Source organism: Cydia pomonella, chromosome 2, assembly GCF_033807575.1.
Source record: "Cydia pomonella isolate Wapato2018A chromosome 2, ilCydPomo1, whole genome shotgun sequence".
In the NCBI taxonomy this organism is placed as follows: domain Eukaryota; kingdom Metazoa; phylum Arthropoda; class Insecta; order Lepidoptera; family Tortricidae; genus Cydia; species Cydia pomonella.
In genome coordinates this window covers 26,772,342-26,791,727 of record NC_084704.1, presented here as the reverse complement: position 1 = coordinate 26,791,727, position 19,386 = coordinate 26,772,342, and the positions used below count along the sequence as shown (strand labels likewise).

The 19,386-nt window shown below is 37.2% G+C and overlaps 2 protein-coding genes across 5 annotated transcripts in view; one reads left to right on the top strand and one right to left on the bottom strand.

The window, feature by feature from the left end:
• The window catches only part of LOC133534777 (pancreatic triacylglycerol lipase-like), a 25,155-nt gene extending 10,442 nt beyond the window's left edge, over nt 1-14,713 (top strand). The window contains exons 3-8 of one of the 2 annotated variants that reach the window (XM_061874051.1): nt 4,165-4,432; nt 5,427-5,575; nt 6,501-6,727; nt 8,733-8,837; nt 11,311-11,467; nt 12,557-13,265. In XM_061874051.1, coding sequence (XP_061730035.1) covers nt 4,165-4,432; nt 5,427-5,575; nt 6,501-6,727; nt 8,733-8,837; nt 11,311-11,467; nt 12,557-12,695 — 1,045 coding nt within the window. In that variant the 3' untranslated portion in view covers nt 12,696-13,265. Of the gene's footprint in view, nt 1-4,164; nt 4,433-5,426; nt 5,576-6,500; nt 6,728-8,732; nt 8,838-11,310; nt 11,468-12,556 lie in introns of both variants that reach the window. The other variant, XM_061874052.1, reaches the window with a different exon arrangement.
• The window catches only part of LOC133534778 (uncharacterized), a 69,661-nt gene that overhangs the window by 45,161 nt on the left and 5,114 nt on the right, over nt 1-19,386 (bottom strand). For 2 of the 3 annotated variants that reach the window (XM_061874055.1, XM_061874054.1), the window contains one exon: nt 13,414-19,386. In XM_061874055.1, coding sequence (XP_061730039.1) covers nt 19,261-19,386 — 126 coding nt within the window. In that variant the 3' untranslated portion in view covers nt 13,414-19,260. Of the gene's footprint in view, nt 1-13,413 lie in introns of those variants that run through there. The other variant, XM_061874053.1, reaches the window with a different exon arrangement.

Genomic DNA, 19,386 nt, shown 5'->3' with positions numbered 1-19,386 from the left:
AATCAAAGCACAGAAGTTCCACTCGTGTCAAACCTAGCTAGTTAGAACGTACGTAGTAGGATAAAATGTGGAGTGCGCCTCCCATGAATATAAAAAATACAGAAGCTTACATTTTTCTGAATGAAGTATATAGGTAATACTATAAAGTCTTGATAACAAAAATTTGTGTACAATTGTTAGTGGTGTCCGGCATAAAGTAGATTTTTTTCACAATTATGTCAAGATTGTCTAGATCAGTTCGTGACATTTTTCGATCGAGTGAAGGTCAAAAACTCAGGATTCGAATCGATACATTCCCTCGAGGAAGGCCTCAAGATTGCTAAGTGATCCAAAAAGCGCTAACACTTTATAAAAACTCCGTTTTCTGAATCTACTGCACCTTAAGTAAGTAGATATCCAGCAACCAGTTATTAAGTTGGTAACTAGAAAGTTTCTGTTCTCCTTTAAATTATTCACAGTTACTTACAATGTAATACATTATTACATATGATAAATTAGTAAGCGAGTGATTTCAACAACAAGTTAACGATGTAGAAAAAATTTACGTTGGCACTGATCTATTTTGGTCTAAGTACATTTTTATTTGATAGGTGACTTCGAGAGTAGTCTTGGCAACTATAATCACCTTTTTTATGGGTAGGTACTTGTTAAACGTATTTCAGCAACTTCCACAAGTCTGGTCGATTTATAATTCTGGTACACCAAATGTCACTGCAAACTGCAACCATAGAGTAAACTTGGCCTGGTGATATGGAACACCTACCTATAACATAAGCGTCGAACCGAAGAGGGGTGTAAAACAGCTATCCCGTTGAGGTAACAGTATTGACACGAAAAATATTACTAAAACCAGTATTCACCTCCTACTCGTAAACACGGATTGACCGATTTTGAGCTGCTGTTTTGTACAAGGAATTAGTGATTGAAATGGTTCTGACTGCGTTACGTTCCTAACTTGCCAGACCAGAGAGTTTCTAAGTGGGTCCCGCGACGACAAGGCATTTATTTGCGTCACCCACAACGCCAATATGAATAAAATTAATAATAAGTTTAATTAAAGTACAATCATGCAACTATAGGAGGTGGCAGGATTTGGTAATTCTTGCGTTTACCTGCGTATCCCAACCTAACCAACGTTTTAATTATTTCTGTATGTCTAGAGCGGAAGAGGCAATTGCCAATACAAACACAGGTCCGCTGCAACTGTCCAAGGCTATTTGTTTTAATTACAATCTTATGAAACGCGTTTTCTTGTCATTATTCGCTCTATTGGTGCTTTAGCGTGAATCCACTTGGGATACATCAATCGCACAAAACGTTTCTCATGTGATAAATTATAGTTAAACGTTGAAACCTACATATAACATACCAAAACTTATTTATAGATACCTAGATAATTTTCGGCTACTTAAGGGTTCATTATAAGTATGAAGAACCCAGGGAAGAACTTTCATTAAATGGATCCAAAAGTTACCATCAGGGTTAGCACTATCGATGGCAATTGCCAGTCATAGGTACTGCCGCATAACACTAATTAGATAGGTTAGATAGATGTATTCAACAACGAAAGAGTAGAAAATCATAAATGTACTTATGTCAAATAACTTTGACACCAACGAGAGGATATCTTGATTAACAACGCAGGACCTCTGCAACAGGCGCGGACGCGGTGCACGGTGCAGCGACAGTAAGTAGGTACCTGTACCTATGCACTTATACGCAGTTATACTCCCAAATTGAAGTCAATGAATCCAAAGTAAGAAACGGTATGCAAACAGGTAGGACGAGTTGTTGGCAATCGGATGCCTGCAAGTAAACTTTAACTTATTTGTTAATATTATGTGAAATCATGTGTAGTAAATAAATCCTTTATCATGTGTACATACCTATTTAATCGCGATAAATATTTGCGTTTTTAAGTTACAATACAATACAGTAATCATATTACTAACAAAAACATCTATTATTATCTAGACATTTGATTAAAAAAATATATACATAGGTAATTAAACTTTACAATAACAAACTTTGAGGATAATTGCTACACTTTACATTACAGAATCATTACATGTTTGTTTGTAAGTAAGTAGAACAGGCTTACGAAATTAAGGTATCTTAATTGACATAATGTTTTGTCTCGACTATGAGCATAACGTGTAACTTGATCTCGTGGCTCGTAACAATTACACGTCACTGGAGGTCAAACTAAGCTGATGCGTCCGCGGAAAAGTGGTCGGTAAGCGTTGTGTTGTGACAGCCCTGACCGTCACACCGCGCCAGCCCAATAGCCTCAATCCATGTATATTAATCACTTATGGTCTTCGTAATCGAAGCACACCTGTAGCTATTACAAAAATTATAGGCATATCTATTAAAGTTATTTAATACAGATGTAGATTTTTTGCTATAAGTATTTGATGGATCTTGACAGAGAAACGTAGCTAATAAATTTCACACACCACCAGAATAAATACGGGAACACTTGTTCATTTGTAAAGTAAATAGTTTTTCAAGCGATAGGATGTATAAGTAGGAAAACGGAGAATTTCTAGATTATAAAAACCGTTCAATGCGACTCGGAATCGCGCTCTGAGGGTGCTGTGTTTTTTACGTTTTTCTAACAATGATTTACGCATTTACCATTTTAAGTTCGTCGTTAAATTTGGTCGGTTTTTATCCGAACACAGCCAAATTATTAAAAGCATTTAAAGATCGGCAAAAATATTTTTTTTGTGCTTATTCTTATTTGTATGTAAACACAGCACATACAAGTTATTTTTATTTTCAATAGGTATTTTTCTTTATTCCAGTCACATGCATAAACTTACAGCTAAGGATGCTAAAACGCTTATGCGGTAGAGACAAATATATACACTGAGAATCAAACACAGTTAAAAAAACAATACATTAAAACAAAACAAAATCAATCAAATAAGTTCAGGTCAAATCAACAAACATCGCACATAAATGAAATAAATGAAACAGAGGAGAGGATGTCAATCTTTAACATAGACACATTATACCTACAAAAATAACATTATTCATCCGCCAAATACATAGTAATAAAACGTAAGAATTTTCTCATGAATACACCGATACTATCGTAGTATACGTCAGGCTCATGTTTAACGTTAAAAAACTCATTAAAAAGTACCAGAGCTCTAGCAGTGGGAGCGGTCTGGGCCCGACGAGTACGAATCGCACCGCGCGCGAATAGAGGCCTTCGCCTACGCACCCCGCCTTCAGCAGTGTCTTCCATGCTTAATACATATGCTACGAAGAGAAATTAAGTACAACTGTGTCATTTCATACCCTGCGATGATATAAATAAGAGCACAAACTCGTAAAGACTTACTTAGAACATAATGTCCACTTACCAGGAATGTGTGTTAAAGAACCCGTCCGACCTGTATGAAGCCTTATGTAGGTGATAATGATAACCTAGAATATAAGTAAACAATGCAATTTTTACGTTACATTACGTAGTATGCGTGGCCGTGTATTTCCGTTGGGTGCGCGAGTGCAGGGAAATAAATCTTGGGCGAATCAGACTAACGTGGCCGTAACGGCTTCACTTCACTTATGGGGAATAGTGACATGATCACCCCGATGTCGAAAGAGCCACTTTCATTTTTACGGAAGTTTCTAAAGACATGAGTACAAGTTTGAAGTTTGTATTTTTTTGTAACCAATGAAACAATATTGATTTTCTATTACCCGTAAAAAAACCAGTATTGCCACGTAAAAATAGAAACTCGTAGGCAAAATATGCAAAATCGAATTACACCTGTAGGTACCTAATGTAGCTTCTATAACTCTCAGGCATATTCGAATTTTAATTATCTATTCGATATGATACTGATCTGTCAGTGTCAATAGTGACATTTCTACAACTAAAAACATCATCATATCGAATTTTAGTTATTCTATATAACTAAAATTCGAATACGCCTGCCTGTTGATTAAAATACCATGAAGGTATAGGTACATTTTGTTTCGCTCTTAGAAACATTTTTACGCATTTTAACTGTTAAAAAAGATATAACAGGATTTTATTAATAGACGAACACAATTGTATAATATCAGTGCTCGCATGAGGTCAATGCTTCCTTTGGAGTCTAGACATATTTTGACTTAAGATTGATCAAGTATATTTCTTTTCAGAACACTTGATAACTTCGAAGTGGTTCCACTGACGAAGCCCCAACTCCTGGTTAATTCAACATGCATCAACCATGCCCACCCGACCATCGTGTTCACATTCGGCTACAGAGGCAAGGTGGGGGGACCGGCCACCACCGCCGTCCTCTCGGCCTACTTAGCCACTAAAAAGAGGAACGTGGTTCTCCTTGATTGGGAGAAGGAAGCTGACGTCGGAATACTTGGTCTGCCAATGACTTACGTATTTTCGGCAGTTCCTAATGCAAAAATTGTAAGTCAACAACCTATATATCTTGAACACAGAAAGTTATGGCACCGTTTAATCATCATCATCTCTGCACTCATTGACGGAAACGAAAAAGCGGACGAACTTGCTAGAAAGGGCGCGGATACACCCCTAGTCAGCCCAGAACCGTTCTGCAGAATCACTAAACGGGGGGGCATATTCTGTGCTTAACAAACTAGAAATAACGAGAGCTATCGATTGGTGGAAGTTAGTCAGAGAACAAGAACACTTGATAGCTCTAATCAAAAGGTTCAACAGCAAAACTGCTAAAGAGTTTCTAGAGCTCAAAAGACAACAAACATGTGCAGTGACAAGAATACTGACGGGACACTGCAAGTAGAACAAACACGGCTTACGTGAGCGAATAACTCGCGAACGCGAAGCGGCGCGGCACGACGCGGGTGAATTCAATCCTTTGATACCTATGGAAGTGTCCTACGTGGACGATCTCGTTGTGAACGCGAATGCCGTTGGGCCGCCGCGAGTTATTCGCTCACGTAAGCCACTGCGTAATTGGTAAGAAACAAGACGCGACATGCAGGTTCTGCCAGGAGACAGAGGATACTGCAGTGCAGATTCTTTGTTCCTGCGGACCGCTAATGTCAAAGAGAAGTACGCACGTAGGGCAGCAAGTATTGCAATCTTATGAGTTATGAGGTACAGAACATTAGGTACGACCCAAAGAATAAGGAATTTCCTAGATTCAACGGGCATTAGTGATGAACTTTTGAGGGCGGCCACAATAGATCACTGCTTGGTCGTCGTGGCACTCAAAAAGGCCCACAACACGCAATAATAAATAATAATTATCCAATTTATGGTTGGTTTATTTAAAAAAATCGGTGATTAGGACGTTAAACGCGTAATAAACCAGTTTGATAGGATACATTTCGGCAATGTTTTATGCAATAAGTTACATATATGTAGGTAGCGGGTAAGTATAACAGGTTCTGCAATTAAATGAAGTTTTTTCAAACAGGTTGGTGATGATTTGGGAAAAGCTCTTACAATGTTGGCCCGAGCTGGGATGAATACGACACGACTACATCTCCTAGGACATTCCTTGGGTGCCCACGTGATGGGGTACGCTGGCAGGCGGGCCAGAGAAAACGGCCACGTTGTTGCAAGGTAAGTTGTAACTATATGACATAATCCACTTGACTCACGATTCTCACGAACAAAAGTAATTGTTATTCAGAGCGGCGGTTTATGTCAAGACTGAACAAAACAGTTTTCTTCACGAGTTTGCCTATCTACTGCTAATGATTATTTTATTTTTAAGACTGTTTTCTTGTCACGCGTAACGAATCTTGAGTTGCAGTCATTGTCCTTGCTCTTTTAAGGTTACAAATAACGTATGTTAAACGTGATGTTTTTTTCCGGAATAAATAATTATATTGCTCACTTATTTCTTATCATTATCCTTGGATCGGCCTTAGTTAAACGTATTTTGATAACAAGGCATTTGGAAGCATTCAAGTTCTGTGACTGGCACATAAGTAGTTATTTGTTTTACAAGGGGACAAAGTTGTTGTTTAATCTCTCGTGCTAATATTGATACCAAGTGTCTCTACAACTACTCAATCTAATATTGAGCAAGCGAAAGGATTCAAAATTAAACCACGAGCGTAGCGAATGGTTCGAAAAGTGGAATCTTGATCGTTGAGAGGGTATAAGCACGATGGTAAAAAAAATTATCCACCGAGTGAAACACAAAAATTTTCACCACAACAAACGCAAGGAAAATACTCACTGTAAAATATCAAACCAAATCAATTCCAAATGAATGTTATTCAATATTTACACTTCAAAATCATTATTTATAAAAAAAAATTAAGTCAATTCTACCAGCCACCATAAGGAAACAGCTCAAAGTTTCGAACAATCAAGAGAGACTTTACCAGCTGGTGTGATGAAAAAAAAATGTATACCGATGTCAATGTAGGTACCTATACAGTTTAAAGTTATGAATTGCTTACTTCATGCGCCTCACCCAGATCTTCTGTTAACACTTACTTGGGCTTCTGTACTGTAATACAACTTGGCACATCAGAATCACAGGTTTAGATCCAGCACGGGCTCTGTTCGAGGGCTCGCTGGGCGTGCGCGCCGGGCTAGATCGCAAGTGCGCGCGCTTTGTGGACATCATCCACAGCGACCCCGGCGGCTACGGCACCACCACCTCCACCGGCACCGTGGACTTCTGGCCCAACTACGCTGGCAGCGGCGGCACGCAGCCCGGCTGCCCCAATGGGGACTTTGACATGTTCAGCCCAGAAGGTATTCTATTCATGACTCTACCTATCTACTTATACCCTGTCTTTTTAACGGGATTCATAGTATTTCTTCCAACTATTCATAAGAATCGATTAAGATGAAAGGTTGTAGGAGATGAGCCGGCAAAATATTTTACTGTACAATAAGGAGAAAATACTTAATGTATGCGTCACCTATTCTAGGAATACTCCTTTGCGACTTGGAGTAACCACTAGGTAAAATCGTTATAAAAATACACTACACTAGCCATGCTCAAATGTAATAGTAGATGCAGCTGGTTCCCCTATCCGCAGTGTGAAGATACACAGAAGCGAGGGCCAAATTTCATTGCAACACATTGACACCAAGCGCTTGTAGTACTTAACCCTTTAACTATTGCCATTATTTGTAAAATGGATACGCATCAAAATTGATAGATTTACGGTCCGAAATCAATGTTTCATCAGAAACATACAGCCACTGAACGGGTAATGTACCTAATCTTTATCAATTTATCATAATCGTGACCAGACGATTATTTCAAATCGCACAAGATGAAACTACACTTACAAATTAAAGCAGACCGTATCTGAAAGTACGAGTAATGCAGACATAGTAGGTACATTATAAAATAAATGTACTCTAATATTAGTCACGAAGTAATACTTATAAAGTGTAAACACCAGTTACATTCAGTACTAATACCTACGAGGGACTATTCATTACTGGCAATTTAATGAATTCAAAATTTTTGCTTAATAATTCCTGACATATTAATAACCACAATTAATATGCAATAGGTACGTAGCTACTGAGAAAATTATCAAGCAGCAAGTCCATAGTCCATGACACCCGTTTCCGTATCAAAGTTAGTTAGTAAGTACTTACTGCTAATAAAAATATGTGTCCATGGTAATATGGTTAAGTACATGAAATAAAAATATTCATACATTTATTCAAAATACTTCTTAATTCATAATGCACCTGTATTTCTTACTATTTGAGGAAGCATGCCATGAGATATTAGAAAATGGGTTTTATTACGGGACAAACGAGTATGGTCCTACTTTCCCGCTCTAGTGCGGTAATTAGAACTTTACGTACCTATGTCGAAAATTTAAAGGGCCATTTGTACTGTAAAGCGTTGTACGATACACGTGCGAATAGGTTATTCGCAACTCGTGTCGATTTAAAACCCTCCCTTCGATCGTCTTTTAATTTATCGCCACGCGTTGCGAATTTCCTACTTTTCGCTCTTGTATCGTAATCCTACGACCTATTTCAGCCCTCAAGTGAAATCCTGTTTTAAATTGACGGTGCTTGGCATCTGCATGACTCTTTACGGCGTACTTAAAAAAGAGTCCTTTATCTAGGTAATTACCACGAAAATTACACAATCGTGTAGAAATTATTTATGTCCAATTAATAACTTGGTCTCGTATATAACGCCAACTTAACTTAACTTTGTGATAAGAAAAGTATTTAGGTACAATATAATCAAAGAGAATTTGAAATAGAGGTGTATTGTCGAAGAAAACTTTGTAGCGACGTAAATTTACTGCCATCTTACGACACATAATTAAAACTTTTAGAACGCTATTTGACTTTGATCTTTATTCTTTCACTGATATGTGTTCCATTTGTTAAATATCAAAAAGTGGCGCCATCTAATAGGTCAAAGGCCAAAGGTATAGTAGCATCGTTTTGAGCGATGGCGCCATAACCTTCAGGTAGTGCCCGGTAAAATGGCGCCACTTTTTGATATTTAACAAATTGAACACATATCAGTGAAAGAATAAGGATCAAAGTCAAATCGCGTTCTAAAAGTTTTAATTATTTGTCGAAATATGACAGTAAATTTACATCGCTACGTAGTTTTCTTTGACTATACACATCTATTTCAAATTATCTTTGATATAGTTCATCAGTTTTTTGTGCCCATATATTTAAATGAAGTTATTGACAACATGACATGACTACCTTAGTCCTCTGGATCAAATATCCTGACACTACACAATTACGTTTTCAGAGTATCTTGACGATAGTAACTCTGAGTTCGCCGAATATTATCTGACCTCCGAGCAAATTCAGAACATGACACGGACGCAAAAGATGCGAACAATAACTCAGCGTAGTAAGTTCACTATACCACAAGAATAAAAGCGCCTAAGCTTCGCTTATAGGAATGCTGACATAAATATTAAATTTGCGGGTGGCGAGCTTAAATATGTTGCAAGGCAGATTGGCTGTGTGCGGGAATTTACGTGTGTAGGAAATACTAAAGATTTTATTACTAAGCAAATTCCAATTCGGTTATTACTGTTCAGTAGAAACCGTAACTATAAAATTCGGGCGCCATGGTAACGAATAATGGCGAAATCACACTGGGAGCATGCAAACACTGTCGGCTGCCTGGAAACTATATTTTGCATTCGGCGCCCGAGCCGGTGAACGACCCAGTGTTATTAACGAGGGGTAATGCTTCTAAGGTGATGGATGCTAAGTTAATTCAGTTAAATTGTATGTAATTATACAGAGTCGTTGCTAGCTGCTGATACTTTAACAACAGAAATACCTAAAGTTAATCTGTAGATGAGTGGATCACCTTTTTTTTTAAGTTTGATAGAAGAAATTTTATAGGAGAGAGTGGGGTACAGTGAATCAAGAGTAACAGTGGACCGTTTGCAATAACTGAAATTTAAAGTGATCCATTGTGGCCCACTCTCCCGTTGTACTCATATGCAGATGACCAATTATGGAAAAAGTTTATTACTGCCATAAAAATGTAAGTATGGTTATTTTAAGGCCCCGTAGGTTCGGGTTCTTCTCTCAGTCCCACTGTGCGTAATCATGAATAATATCCATGTTTTGAATATTAATTTGTTGTAAGTTAAAAAAAGAAAACAGTAATCGCAGAGATCCCTCAAAAATAAAATTGAACATTTTTAGAAGCAATTTTCATATCATATATATTATATTAAGCTTTTAGTTTAGACCTATGTACGTGATTTTTTCTATCGAGCGAAAGTCAACCAGGATTCGAATCTCTGATGTCCCTGAAGAAAATCCTCAAGATTTTAGCTATAAAACTCCTGTGAGACTCGAACATATTAAAATTATTTTAAAACGGGTCACTAAAGTGTCCTCGAAAATTGTGTCGAAACATGACAACCTTTATTTGACTTATTAATACATGAAAAATAATTTTAATATCCACAAGATTGCTGCTTAAATTTTTGGCAACCATATTGCTATCTAAAAAGCGGTACGATTTTTCAAAAACTCCCCTCCCTGAACCTACGGCACCTTAAATACCATACAAGGTATTAAGACACACGTGATTGTAACTATGGCAACAAGTGACAAGAAAAAGTTGATTCACCCAGATACCTATTGTTGAAATATACAAGGATACCTATGCTTTGCAGAATATGGGCACTTTAACCAGAAAACACTTAATGCGATTGGCTCATAATATTTGTTACTTACGTCTATCTAAAGAAAAAAAAATAGCCACAATCATAGTAGGTATTTGACTCCTAATTGCTGGCTGCAGAAGCGAAGGGCTTGTTTTCACGCATAATTGTACATTAGTAAGGTTCAGTGGCGGCGTAGGGCAAGCTGACACCCGGGCGGTTTCCTTATGAAAACCCCCAAAACAAAAAAGAAATAGGAACGCAGTCACAATGGTTTACGTAAAACGTCTTGTGGCGGAGACGGACCTTCAGGAGAACGAAACTTGGTCATGAACCAACCGTTGGTCATGGACAAATGTGTCAAAAAGGCCGAAGGTCGAGATCCACCCAGGGCTGGTCGCAGCGCGTTCCTATGGAAGGCCCAATGCCGAGCTGCAGCATAGCGGAGCTTGAAATCCACAGAACAGAGCTTGGAATTGAAACAACGGCCTACTTTAAGAGGGAAGAATAGCTTTGCCATCCTAGCGAAATAACGGTATGTTGTATGAAATTCCATGTCGAAAGAAAACGTTTTCCACTAACTAGATCTTAACGATTCACTTTGATTTTGATGTCGATCGCTTCAGCATTATATATTCTACGTTTAAAGGGTCTAGCTTTTTAAAAAAAATGTATTGCAAAATATGAAAAAAATTTGCTGTGACATAATCGGACAGACAGACGGACATGACGAATATATAAGGGTTCCGTTTTTTGCCATTTGGCTACGGAACCCTAAAAACGATAACAAAATTTGAATTTTGAATAAATTTTCCACTGTGTCAATAACATACAAAAAACTCATGGAGAATGGAAAATATTTATAAGTGGAAAAACGTTTTCTCTTTTTGCATAGACGATCACGTGGTACACTTCGCTCTTAATCCGACTCTTATGGCCGAAGTCCGTTTGGTTACGGCGCACTTTCGTGCGAGGCCGAAGGCAAGTTGCAGGAGAGCTTGGAAATAAAAAAGGAACATAGATAATATGTGGGGCATGGAGGAGGGTACCTAAAGCCAATAAGGAAAAGATTTGCCTCAAAAAATTCAACCTCAGGTATCAGAAACCACTTGATCTTGTAAGACTCTTAATTCTCGCTATTTATAAAGAGTATAAAGTATAAATATCGATAGTGATAACTGCACATTCCAGACCTGTGCAGCCACGATCGCTCTTGGCGGCTGTTCGTGGAGTCAATACAGTCGCCCACGGCCTTCCCGAGCGCGTTCGCGCCGGATTACGACACCTGGGCGAGGCACCCTGCCCGCTCCGCTCACACCATTTACATGGGAGACTTGGTCAACACACGGTGAGAGGACAACCTCAACTTTAACTTAGCCATATTAGTGGGTATACACCGTATACACAGGAATTCGTATGATACTTAGTATAGCGACTCGTGTTTTTGCCATGGGCAGTTTCTTCATACTAAAATAAGTAAGTCGCCTAAAATCTTTTATTGATCGCATCAGACCCCCAATTTTATACACGGTGTCGCTTTTAGTGCGAATAACGCTAAGGAAGTTAAAATACCTTAACCGCTACAGATCTATTATCCCCAAGTATGATCAGTGAAAATTAATAGTTTCGGAGAAATTTTTAATTTCATGGTGTAACTTGACTGTTAAAAAAATAAATGTAAGTCGGTCAGAGCACCAAAATCTACTATACACCGTGTTTTTATTGAATTCCGTTAACTTCGGGGCATAAGTAAGTACGTTTAAGAAAACTAAATGGCATAGAAATTTTTCGAAAAAGTATATTTTTTGTTTTTTTTTTTTCGTATTTTTGATTTTTTTTAAATAGTAAATGTTGCATATAGCGTTTTTGTAATTTAGGTATTACCTACATTTAACTCAACCAAACAATTGAAAACTGACATATCAATGTCATATCGAAAATCAAAAGTCCGAGATAATAGGTACTTACGTTTAATAGCAAATGTAATACATTCGTAGTAAACACTAATCAATATGAAAACACGCCTTATGGCAAGTGTACACGCTCGTAGGGCCGTATACGATAAAAATACATTATTGATTATCTCCGAAATGGAGATAATTAGAATACCGGTGTCTTTGAGAAAGTTACTTAATTTAAGGTCAGGAACGCACCTTTGAAATTAACGGAAATCAAAAAAACACGGTGTATACTAACCGAACCACCTGAAAAAGATTCTAATGGGTAGGTATCAATATATGGAACTAAAATTTGACGATTTCTGTGAAACCATTAATTTTCGCTGCACTTAAACCGGTAGCTGTTGAGGTAATTAATCATTAGCTTTCGTTTCGTATATCATTGATTTTTGCTGATGGTCACCAGCACCCTTTAAAAGTACCTATTCCAGACTATCCAATCGACCTTCAGTTTTGTAACAAATTTCCTTTGTTTCCAGTGCCTCGGGCGACTATTTCCTAACCACAGGGCCGACGTCGCCCTACAGCTTGGGGCCTCGGGGCCTCATTCCCGACGACAACCAGACGAGGAGACGACGAAGCTCGACCCTCACCCGCCTGCTCAAGTACTTCAGGTGATACGCAGCCAACACAGTGCAGACAACTCGAAGGACTGCTTATTATTATATCACTAGATTATTTTATCAGTGATGGTGAGTCCGTTTTCTAGTGATAGTGATATACCAACGTCCCCACAGTTAACAAACAATTTGTAAACCTAAGTGCAAAGACACAAAGTCTACACCGATCGGATAAGGTATAATAGCCAATTCATCAAAATATAGTGAGTATTGAGGTCTTACCCTTACCGTATTGATAGAGTGTATGTGAATTGTAAGGGGTATGATAGGTATTAAAACCTTGCAATGCCGACATCAGGTTAATAATTTAATGCACTAGAAGGCACAGGCTACCTACCTACCTCTACTTATCTATAACGCAACTTTATGTGCTTCGTTTTTGACAATTCAAACTGCTGTTTTAAAAACGCTGGCAAATTCTTAACACCTCATAATTCACCTAATATCGCAGTGCGATTGTTTATTATTACAGAAGACATGTGGTGTAACGTCAATATTTGGTAAAGCATGGAAAAGTGAAGCTTCAAGGGTGGTTTTAATTATAGATGAGGATCGCTTTGTTTATGAATTCATGATAATCATGATCAGTTGGTGTACAACAAAATATGTAAGATGTTAGCTTATTTCTGACAATAAACTAGTTCTTAAACATATTTTGTAATGTTAGTGACAAGAGAACTGTATTAAAATCAGGAATATTAATAAATACAAAATAATGAGTAAAAAATTGTTTTCATTTAATAAATTTCACTATTTACACTATAGTACAATATACAGCTAAATATATTTTAAATTTTGGCAACATAATATGATTATCCACATGGAAGTTATACTAAATAAGTTACATTACAAATCGAAGTTGCTATTACATTACAACTAGAGTCTGTGCGGAAAGAGAAGAGTCGTGGAATGTATGGGGCCCAATGCATTCCACGACTCTTCTCTTTCCGAACAGACTCTATGACATAACATATGAATATGTTATCATAAATACCCGTTTCAGTTAAACATGTTTTCCTTCGAAACACGAAAACAAGAATTAACTAATGCTCAAATAACAATTTCAGTTAAAACTAGTTCTTTTCGCTGTGTCCTACCAGGGTCTAAGGTTAGGGTGCGATGATCACCGAAATGAGGCTGAGCGTGTTAAATTAAACTTACAACGAACCAGAACCGACCTTTTTTTATTTTATTATTTTTGTGTCATTGAATGTGTTTTTGTACTGACTAATCAATACGTACTATTATTACCTAAAATTAGCTGTTGAAAAAAATTTCTATTTGAGTTTTAGGTTTCACTGATGCACTGACAAGAGCAGGTAAAACTAGTTTTAACCAATGCACTTATAAAACTAGTTTAACCCAAAACGAAATTTTACGATAACTTATGCAGAGAAAATAACTATATAGCTACTTGCAGAATGAGTGTACATTTGGGCTAAAATCCATACATAAATACAACGACAAATACTTAAGAAATAAATTCTGCTTTAGTCAAAAACGAACAATCAGGTATAGTCAGATCAATCTAAGTTGGCTGCGATTTAGATACCCCAGACTGTGCAAATTTTATTTTAAACGTCAAACTTCTAGAAATTATGATGATTGATGTTTAAATAACACATGCATAGTCTGGGGTATCACAATCGCTGCAAACTTAGCTTGGTCTAACCTTATACGGCCATTTTTTTGTGAAATTAATGAAAAAAAAATACTATTCTATTGTAAATCAATATGTTGCTAAATAATAATGAGTTATTTTATTTTTTTAATAATATATACTTACTAATTTAAAATAGTTTCGATGCAACTTCAATTGTGACACAATATATTTTGAATGCTCAACGCGAATATCTTATTTAACCACAAAGCAATACATAATTATACGCATATACCTACTTAGAATGCTAACCTATACAACTGGCCTATCACAGTATATTCACTATTTTATACCTGTCGCGTCGAATGAGTATCCCAATGACAGTTCCTTCAAGTCTATTTTAATTGGGCTGAATTTTGGCTATTTTAATTGAAAAAAATATTGAACAAATATTATTGACGTATTTTCAAGCTTACATTTAACTTGCCCTGTTAGTATGTATGTAAGTGTGGGCTAAATCTTGGAAGCTAAATTCGACCTTCTTCCCGATTTTCGATTGAGCTGAAATTTTGCCTACATATATATTGTAAATCGGTTGACAATGCAATATTATGATAACATGGAGCTGATCTGATGATGGAGACAACAGGTGGCCATAGAAATTCTGTGATCAAACAACGCTAATTGTGTTTGGGGTTGTTAGAATTGTCTCGATGAGTACTATAAGTTACCTGAGGAAAGAAAAGTACAGTCAGCGATAAAAGCTTATACCATTTTTTTTTTTTGCCAAAAACATATTATGTATTACTTTAATGTTACATTTCTACATATTATTGAAGTGAAAACTTCTTTAGCGGGCGCTGTGCACTTTGTGATGGGGAAGAAATTACAAACTCGCGTCAGGGGTCACGTGACCGTCAGATTCAAAATTCGTAAGACGGACACTTTGACGGCAAATTGAATGTCACCGAAGCCTGGGTACTTTTGAAAAATCGTATCTCATTCAAGTGTGACATTTTATTTTCTTCATAATCAATGTGCTGTCATAACGGTTAAAGAGGTTTAATCTTTGTTAATTGTGTTGTTGGGTGTCCATGATTGTAGATACTCAAATTTTTCCTTACCAAAAAGTTAAATAACAAAAACGAAGCGTGATTGTTTTATTTAATATGATGGTGAACGATTCATTAACATTTACTGATTGTGTAGGCTGTAGACCTGCTCACGTCTCATGAATAACACTAAAATTCGCATTTCAAAATATCCTCCACACTCAAATTTATTTACGTACGTATAATAGAGAATTATCTCTTTTTATAAAACTGCTACTCAATTTCTCCAAAATATCAAAAATGCACAAAGTTATTATTCAAGTTTTCACTTCTGCCGGCACTTCCGGAGTGCAACCCGATTTTTTAATATATATACTATACACGGTGCTCATGAGGAACCCAAAAGATTTTGACAGTGTATTACTGATCACATTTAGAGACTAAAATGTCATATAAACTTTTCTGGGTTAATACCAATGTAAAAAAAAACATCTTCTTATCGTAACTTAGTGCAAAACGCCTTTTTGATCGCGATGATGCCATTATGGGGCGTAGTCTAAATATCCTTATTGATAGATGTCAAAAAGTGACAAGTAACCTTTGCAAGAACTAGTTTTTACAAAAAAAATCGTAAAAAAATATTTTCAGTGCCAGTTTTACCATAACATTAACTTTTTATGTACAAATACGCTTAAAATTTTAAAAAAAAAAAAGAACAGATTTTTTTTTTTTTTTTTGTCGAAATTTAGTGAAACTCATATAACATTTTTTCCTTTTTTTGGCCTCAGAAGTACGTGGTTAAAATCTTTCGGGTTCCTCGTGAGCAAGCAACGTGTATATATATATATATATATATCATTCCTGTCATAAGGCCCAACATTCGACGCGAGACGTATAATTTAGGTAGAACTTAAATTAAACTTACTTAAACCAGCGATGGCAGCATGGTTGCATTTTTATCGCCTGTAACAATGCCTGTCACATTCGCACTTTTATACTTGTTAGAATGTGACAGGCATAAAAATGCGACCGTGCTTAGCCCGCTGCAAGCCCAACGTATTTTAGTCACAGCATACTAGCACTTTATAAATTAAATACGTGTTAATGGCGGTGGGCATATACCGCAACTCAAATGGCGCAATATATCAGCGCTATCTAGTATAAAGCTGCCAGTAAGACGAAATTTAACCTGTATGAATTCGACAGGTCCTTTGTATTTGAACGTCTATTATTTCGTTTTTTGCGTAATAAAGTAAAACTACAGAAAACGAAACTACTTCATACAAAGTAAATACGAAACTGCCAAAGATTATTGATTAGGGCCATGACCATCACACACGGCACCTCAATTAAGAATCTCAATGTCTATGAACTCTGTTTATCGTCTATGATTTCAGATTTTTGTTTATGATTTAAGATTGAGTTGTGTATGATCAAACAAATATTGAAGTGCCCATAGAAAATAATCCACACAGTTAAAATGGCATAAATTATAGACATAGGAAAACAACCCAAAGGAATGAGAAATGAGAATTCTTGTGACAGAGTCAAATGGCGGAAAATATTCGGATGACTGAATAATCAGCTTCTCTCCCTATACCAAGCATTGGTCCGCTCGAGCATGGAATACTGCTGCCACCTATGGGACGGTTCCGCCAAATATCAGCAGGCGGCCGTGGACTCGATAGAGCGCCGGGCTCATAAACTTTTTGGCGATGACCCATCTATCAAGTCAAAATTACAGAGCCTTAAGCATTGCCGTCGAGTCGCTAGGCTATCGGTATTCTATCGGATACATTTCGGCGAGTGTGCACAGGAAGTGCACGATCTGATCCCACCTTCCCCTTTCCATCATCGGACATCCAGGCGTCCAGCGAATGCACCCGTTCGCGGTAAACATTCCATTTGTTCGCACTAAACGGTTTGCCTCCTCTTTTTTGGTACGGACGGCTAAAGAATGGAATGCGCTCCCGCCATCTGTATTCCCTGATAAATATGACCTCGGTCTCTTTAAAGCAAGAGTGAATAGGCTACTACTGAACCGGTGAGCACCATCTTAGGCCCTGTCTTTACTTTCCATCAGGTGTGACTAGAGCCAATCGCCGATCAGTTTTTAATTAAAAAAAAAACAGAATCCGTAGATATTCAGAATCCTATTTTAAGATTTTAAGATCCTAGTGTGATGGCGTTAAAGCTAAACAATGCATTCAATAAAAGGACCAATGTAGGGATTGCAATCCGGTCCGGCGGATCCGGTAATCCGGCCGGATCCGGCACTTTTCAATAGCTACCGGATCCGGTAAAAATCGCCGGATCCGGACCGGATCCGGTAAAATAAAAAAAACGCCTAAATACAGCACGCACTGTGCGTTTTAGATAAGGAAGAGGCGACGGATGAGAGGTATGAAGTTGAACAGAGCGTAAAACGAATGAAAAAGTTTGAATTTTGTTAAATAAAAATATATATGACTATGACTGGGAACAGAAGTTGCCTTTCATGTTGGTGGCACGATATGACGATTACATAACTACTGTTATAGGAGGAAAAATAAAAGAATGGAGATGCTATGGAAGGCATTTGTAATTTATTCTAAAGAGAAGGTTAATGTCGTGATAGGAGATTAAAAGTAAACAAATGAGCAGGATTAAGTCGGCGGTACTCAACCGACTAGAGTTGGGCTAATCAATATGTGTTATATGTGTGAATGAATATATGATAACATTGATAATCTTTAGTTTGCTCAGTTTTTTTTTTTCAGATATTTTGCTCGGATATTTATAAGTATATATATATAAAAATATTTGTTATTTTGTATTCAAATTTACGAGAGAATATTTTGTATTTATAATTTCATCCAATCTTATGCAATTTCCTTCATCTCCTGGTACTCTACGTCTAGCCAATTCTTTATTTGATCTATGTAACTATTCTTAGAGTCTCTTTCCGCGATGGATTTCAATCCTACACTCCATTAATTTTCGCATGAGATCGTCGTGTCGTGCTACATTCCCTATAATTTGAACAATATAGTTTTCTGTTTCATAAGCGCATTGTAATATGCCTACTTGAATAATAAACTATCTTTATCTGTAAATTAGGAAAAAGTTAATTTTTTTAAATAATACAGTCTCCTACTTTCTCGGAAAAAAATCAGGGCAAATTTAATATAATTTTGGTTAATAGTAAAATATCTTATTTTCTTACTGGAATGGATGTCAACGTAACAAAGAATTCAATCAAACAACAGTTACGAAAACTTGTCCTTTCAGGGAGTTCCAATTCCCACCCCACATCCCATTACCGGGCTTTGGAAACTAATCAAATTTACAATTGTAAACGAAAATTTGAGCACTTGTGAATGGTTAAATATAATAAATGACCGATTTCATATTTTGTTTTAAAGTGATATTGACAGTGTCACACTTTTTACTACTAAGTTCTATTTTATTGTTAAGAAGTTATTTATTAACTTAAATTATAGATTTAGGAATACGCATTATGCAAAAAACTAGAAAAATATGCCATTTAATTAACTTTAATATCACTATACCAAACCGGATCCGGTCCGGCCGGATCCGGCCGGGTTATGGCCAAAATCCGGCCGGATCCGGCCGGATTGAAAATCAATCCGGTTTGCAATCCCTAGACCAATGACGCCATTCCAATACAGCTATCAATACTACATGCACGCATATATAGTTTGGCAAGCCATTTCCGTCAGTAGAAGGCGACAAATTTAAAAAATGGCGCGAAGGATCGTCCTCCCATAAAAAAATTTTATTTCGCGCCTTGTTTACTGACAAAGTGGCTTTGCCGGAGTATAGCTATTTGTCTGCGGACATGGACTCATTACGTTATGACTAGACCAGTGTATGATAGTCCTCGGCGCACTATCTCACAAATACCTGTGCTACGTGGGCGACGTGGAGTAGAACCTTTTCATGGTGGAGTCGATGTCGACGATGGAGCCTCTGATGTCGTGCGTGGCGCCCGATATGTTCTCGAAGGTGGCTGCGAGCCGCTCGAGGGCTCGGGC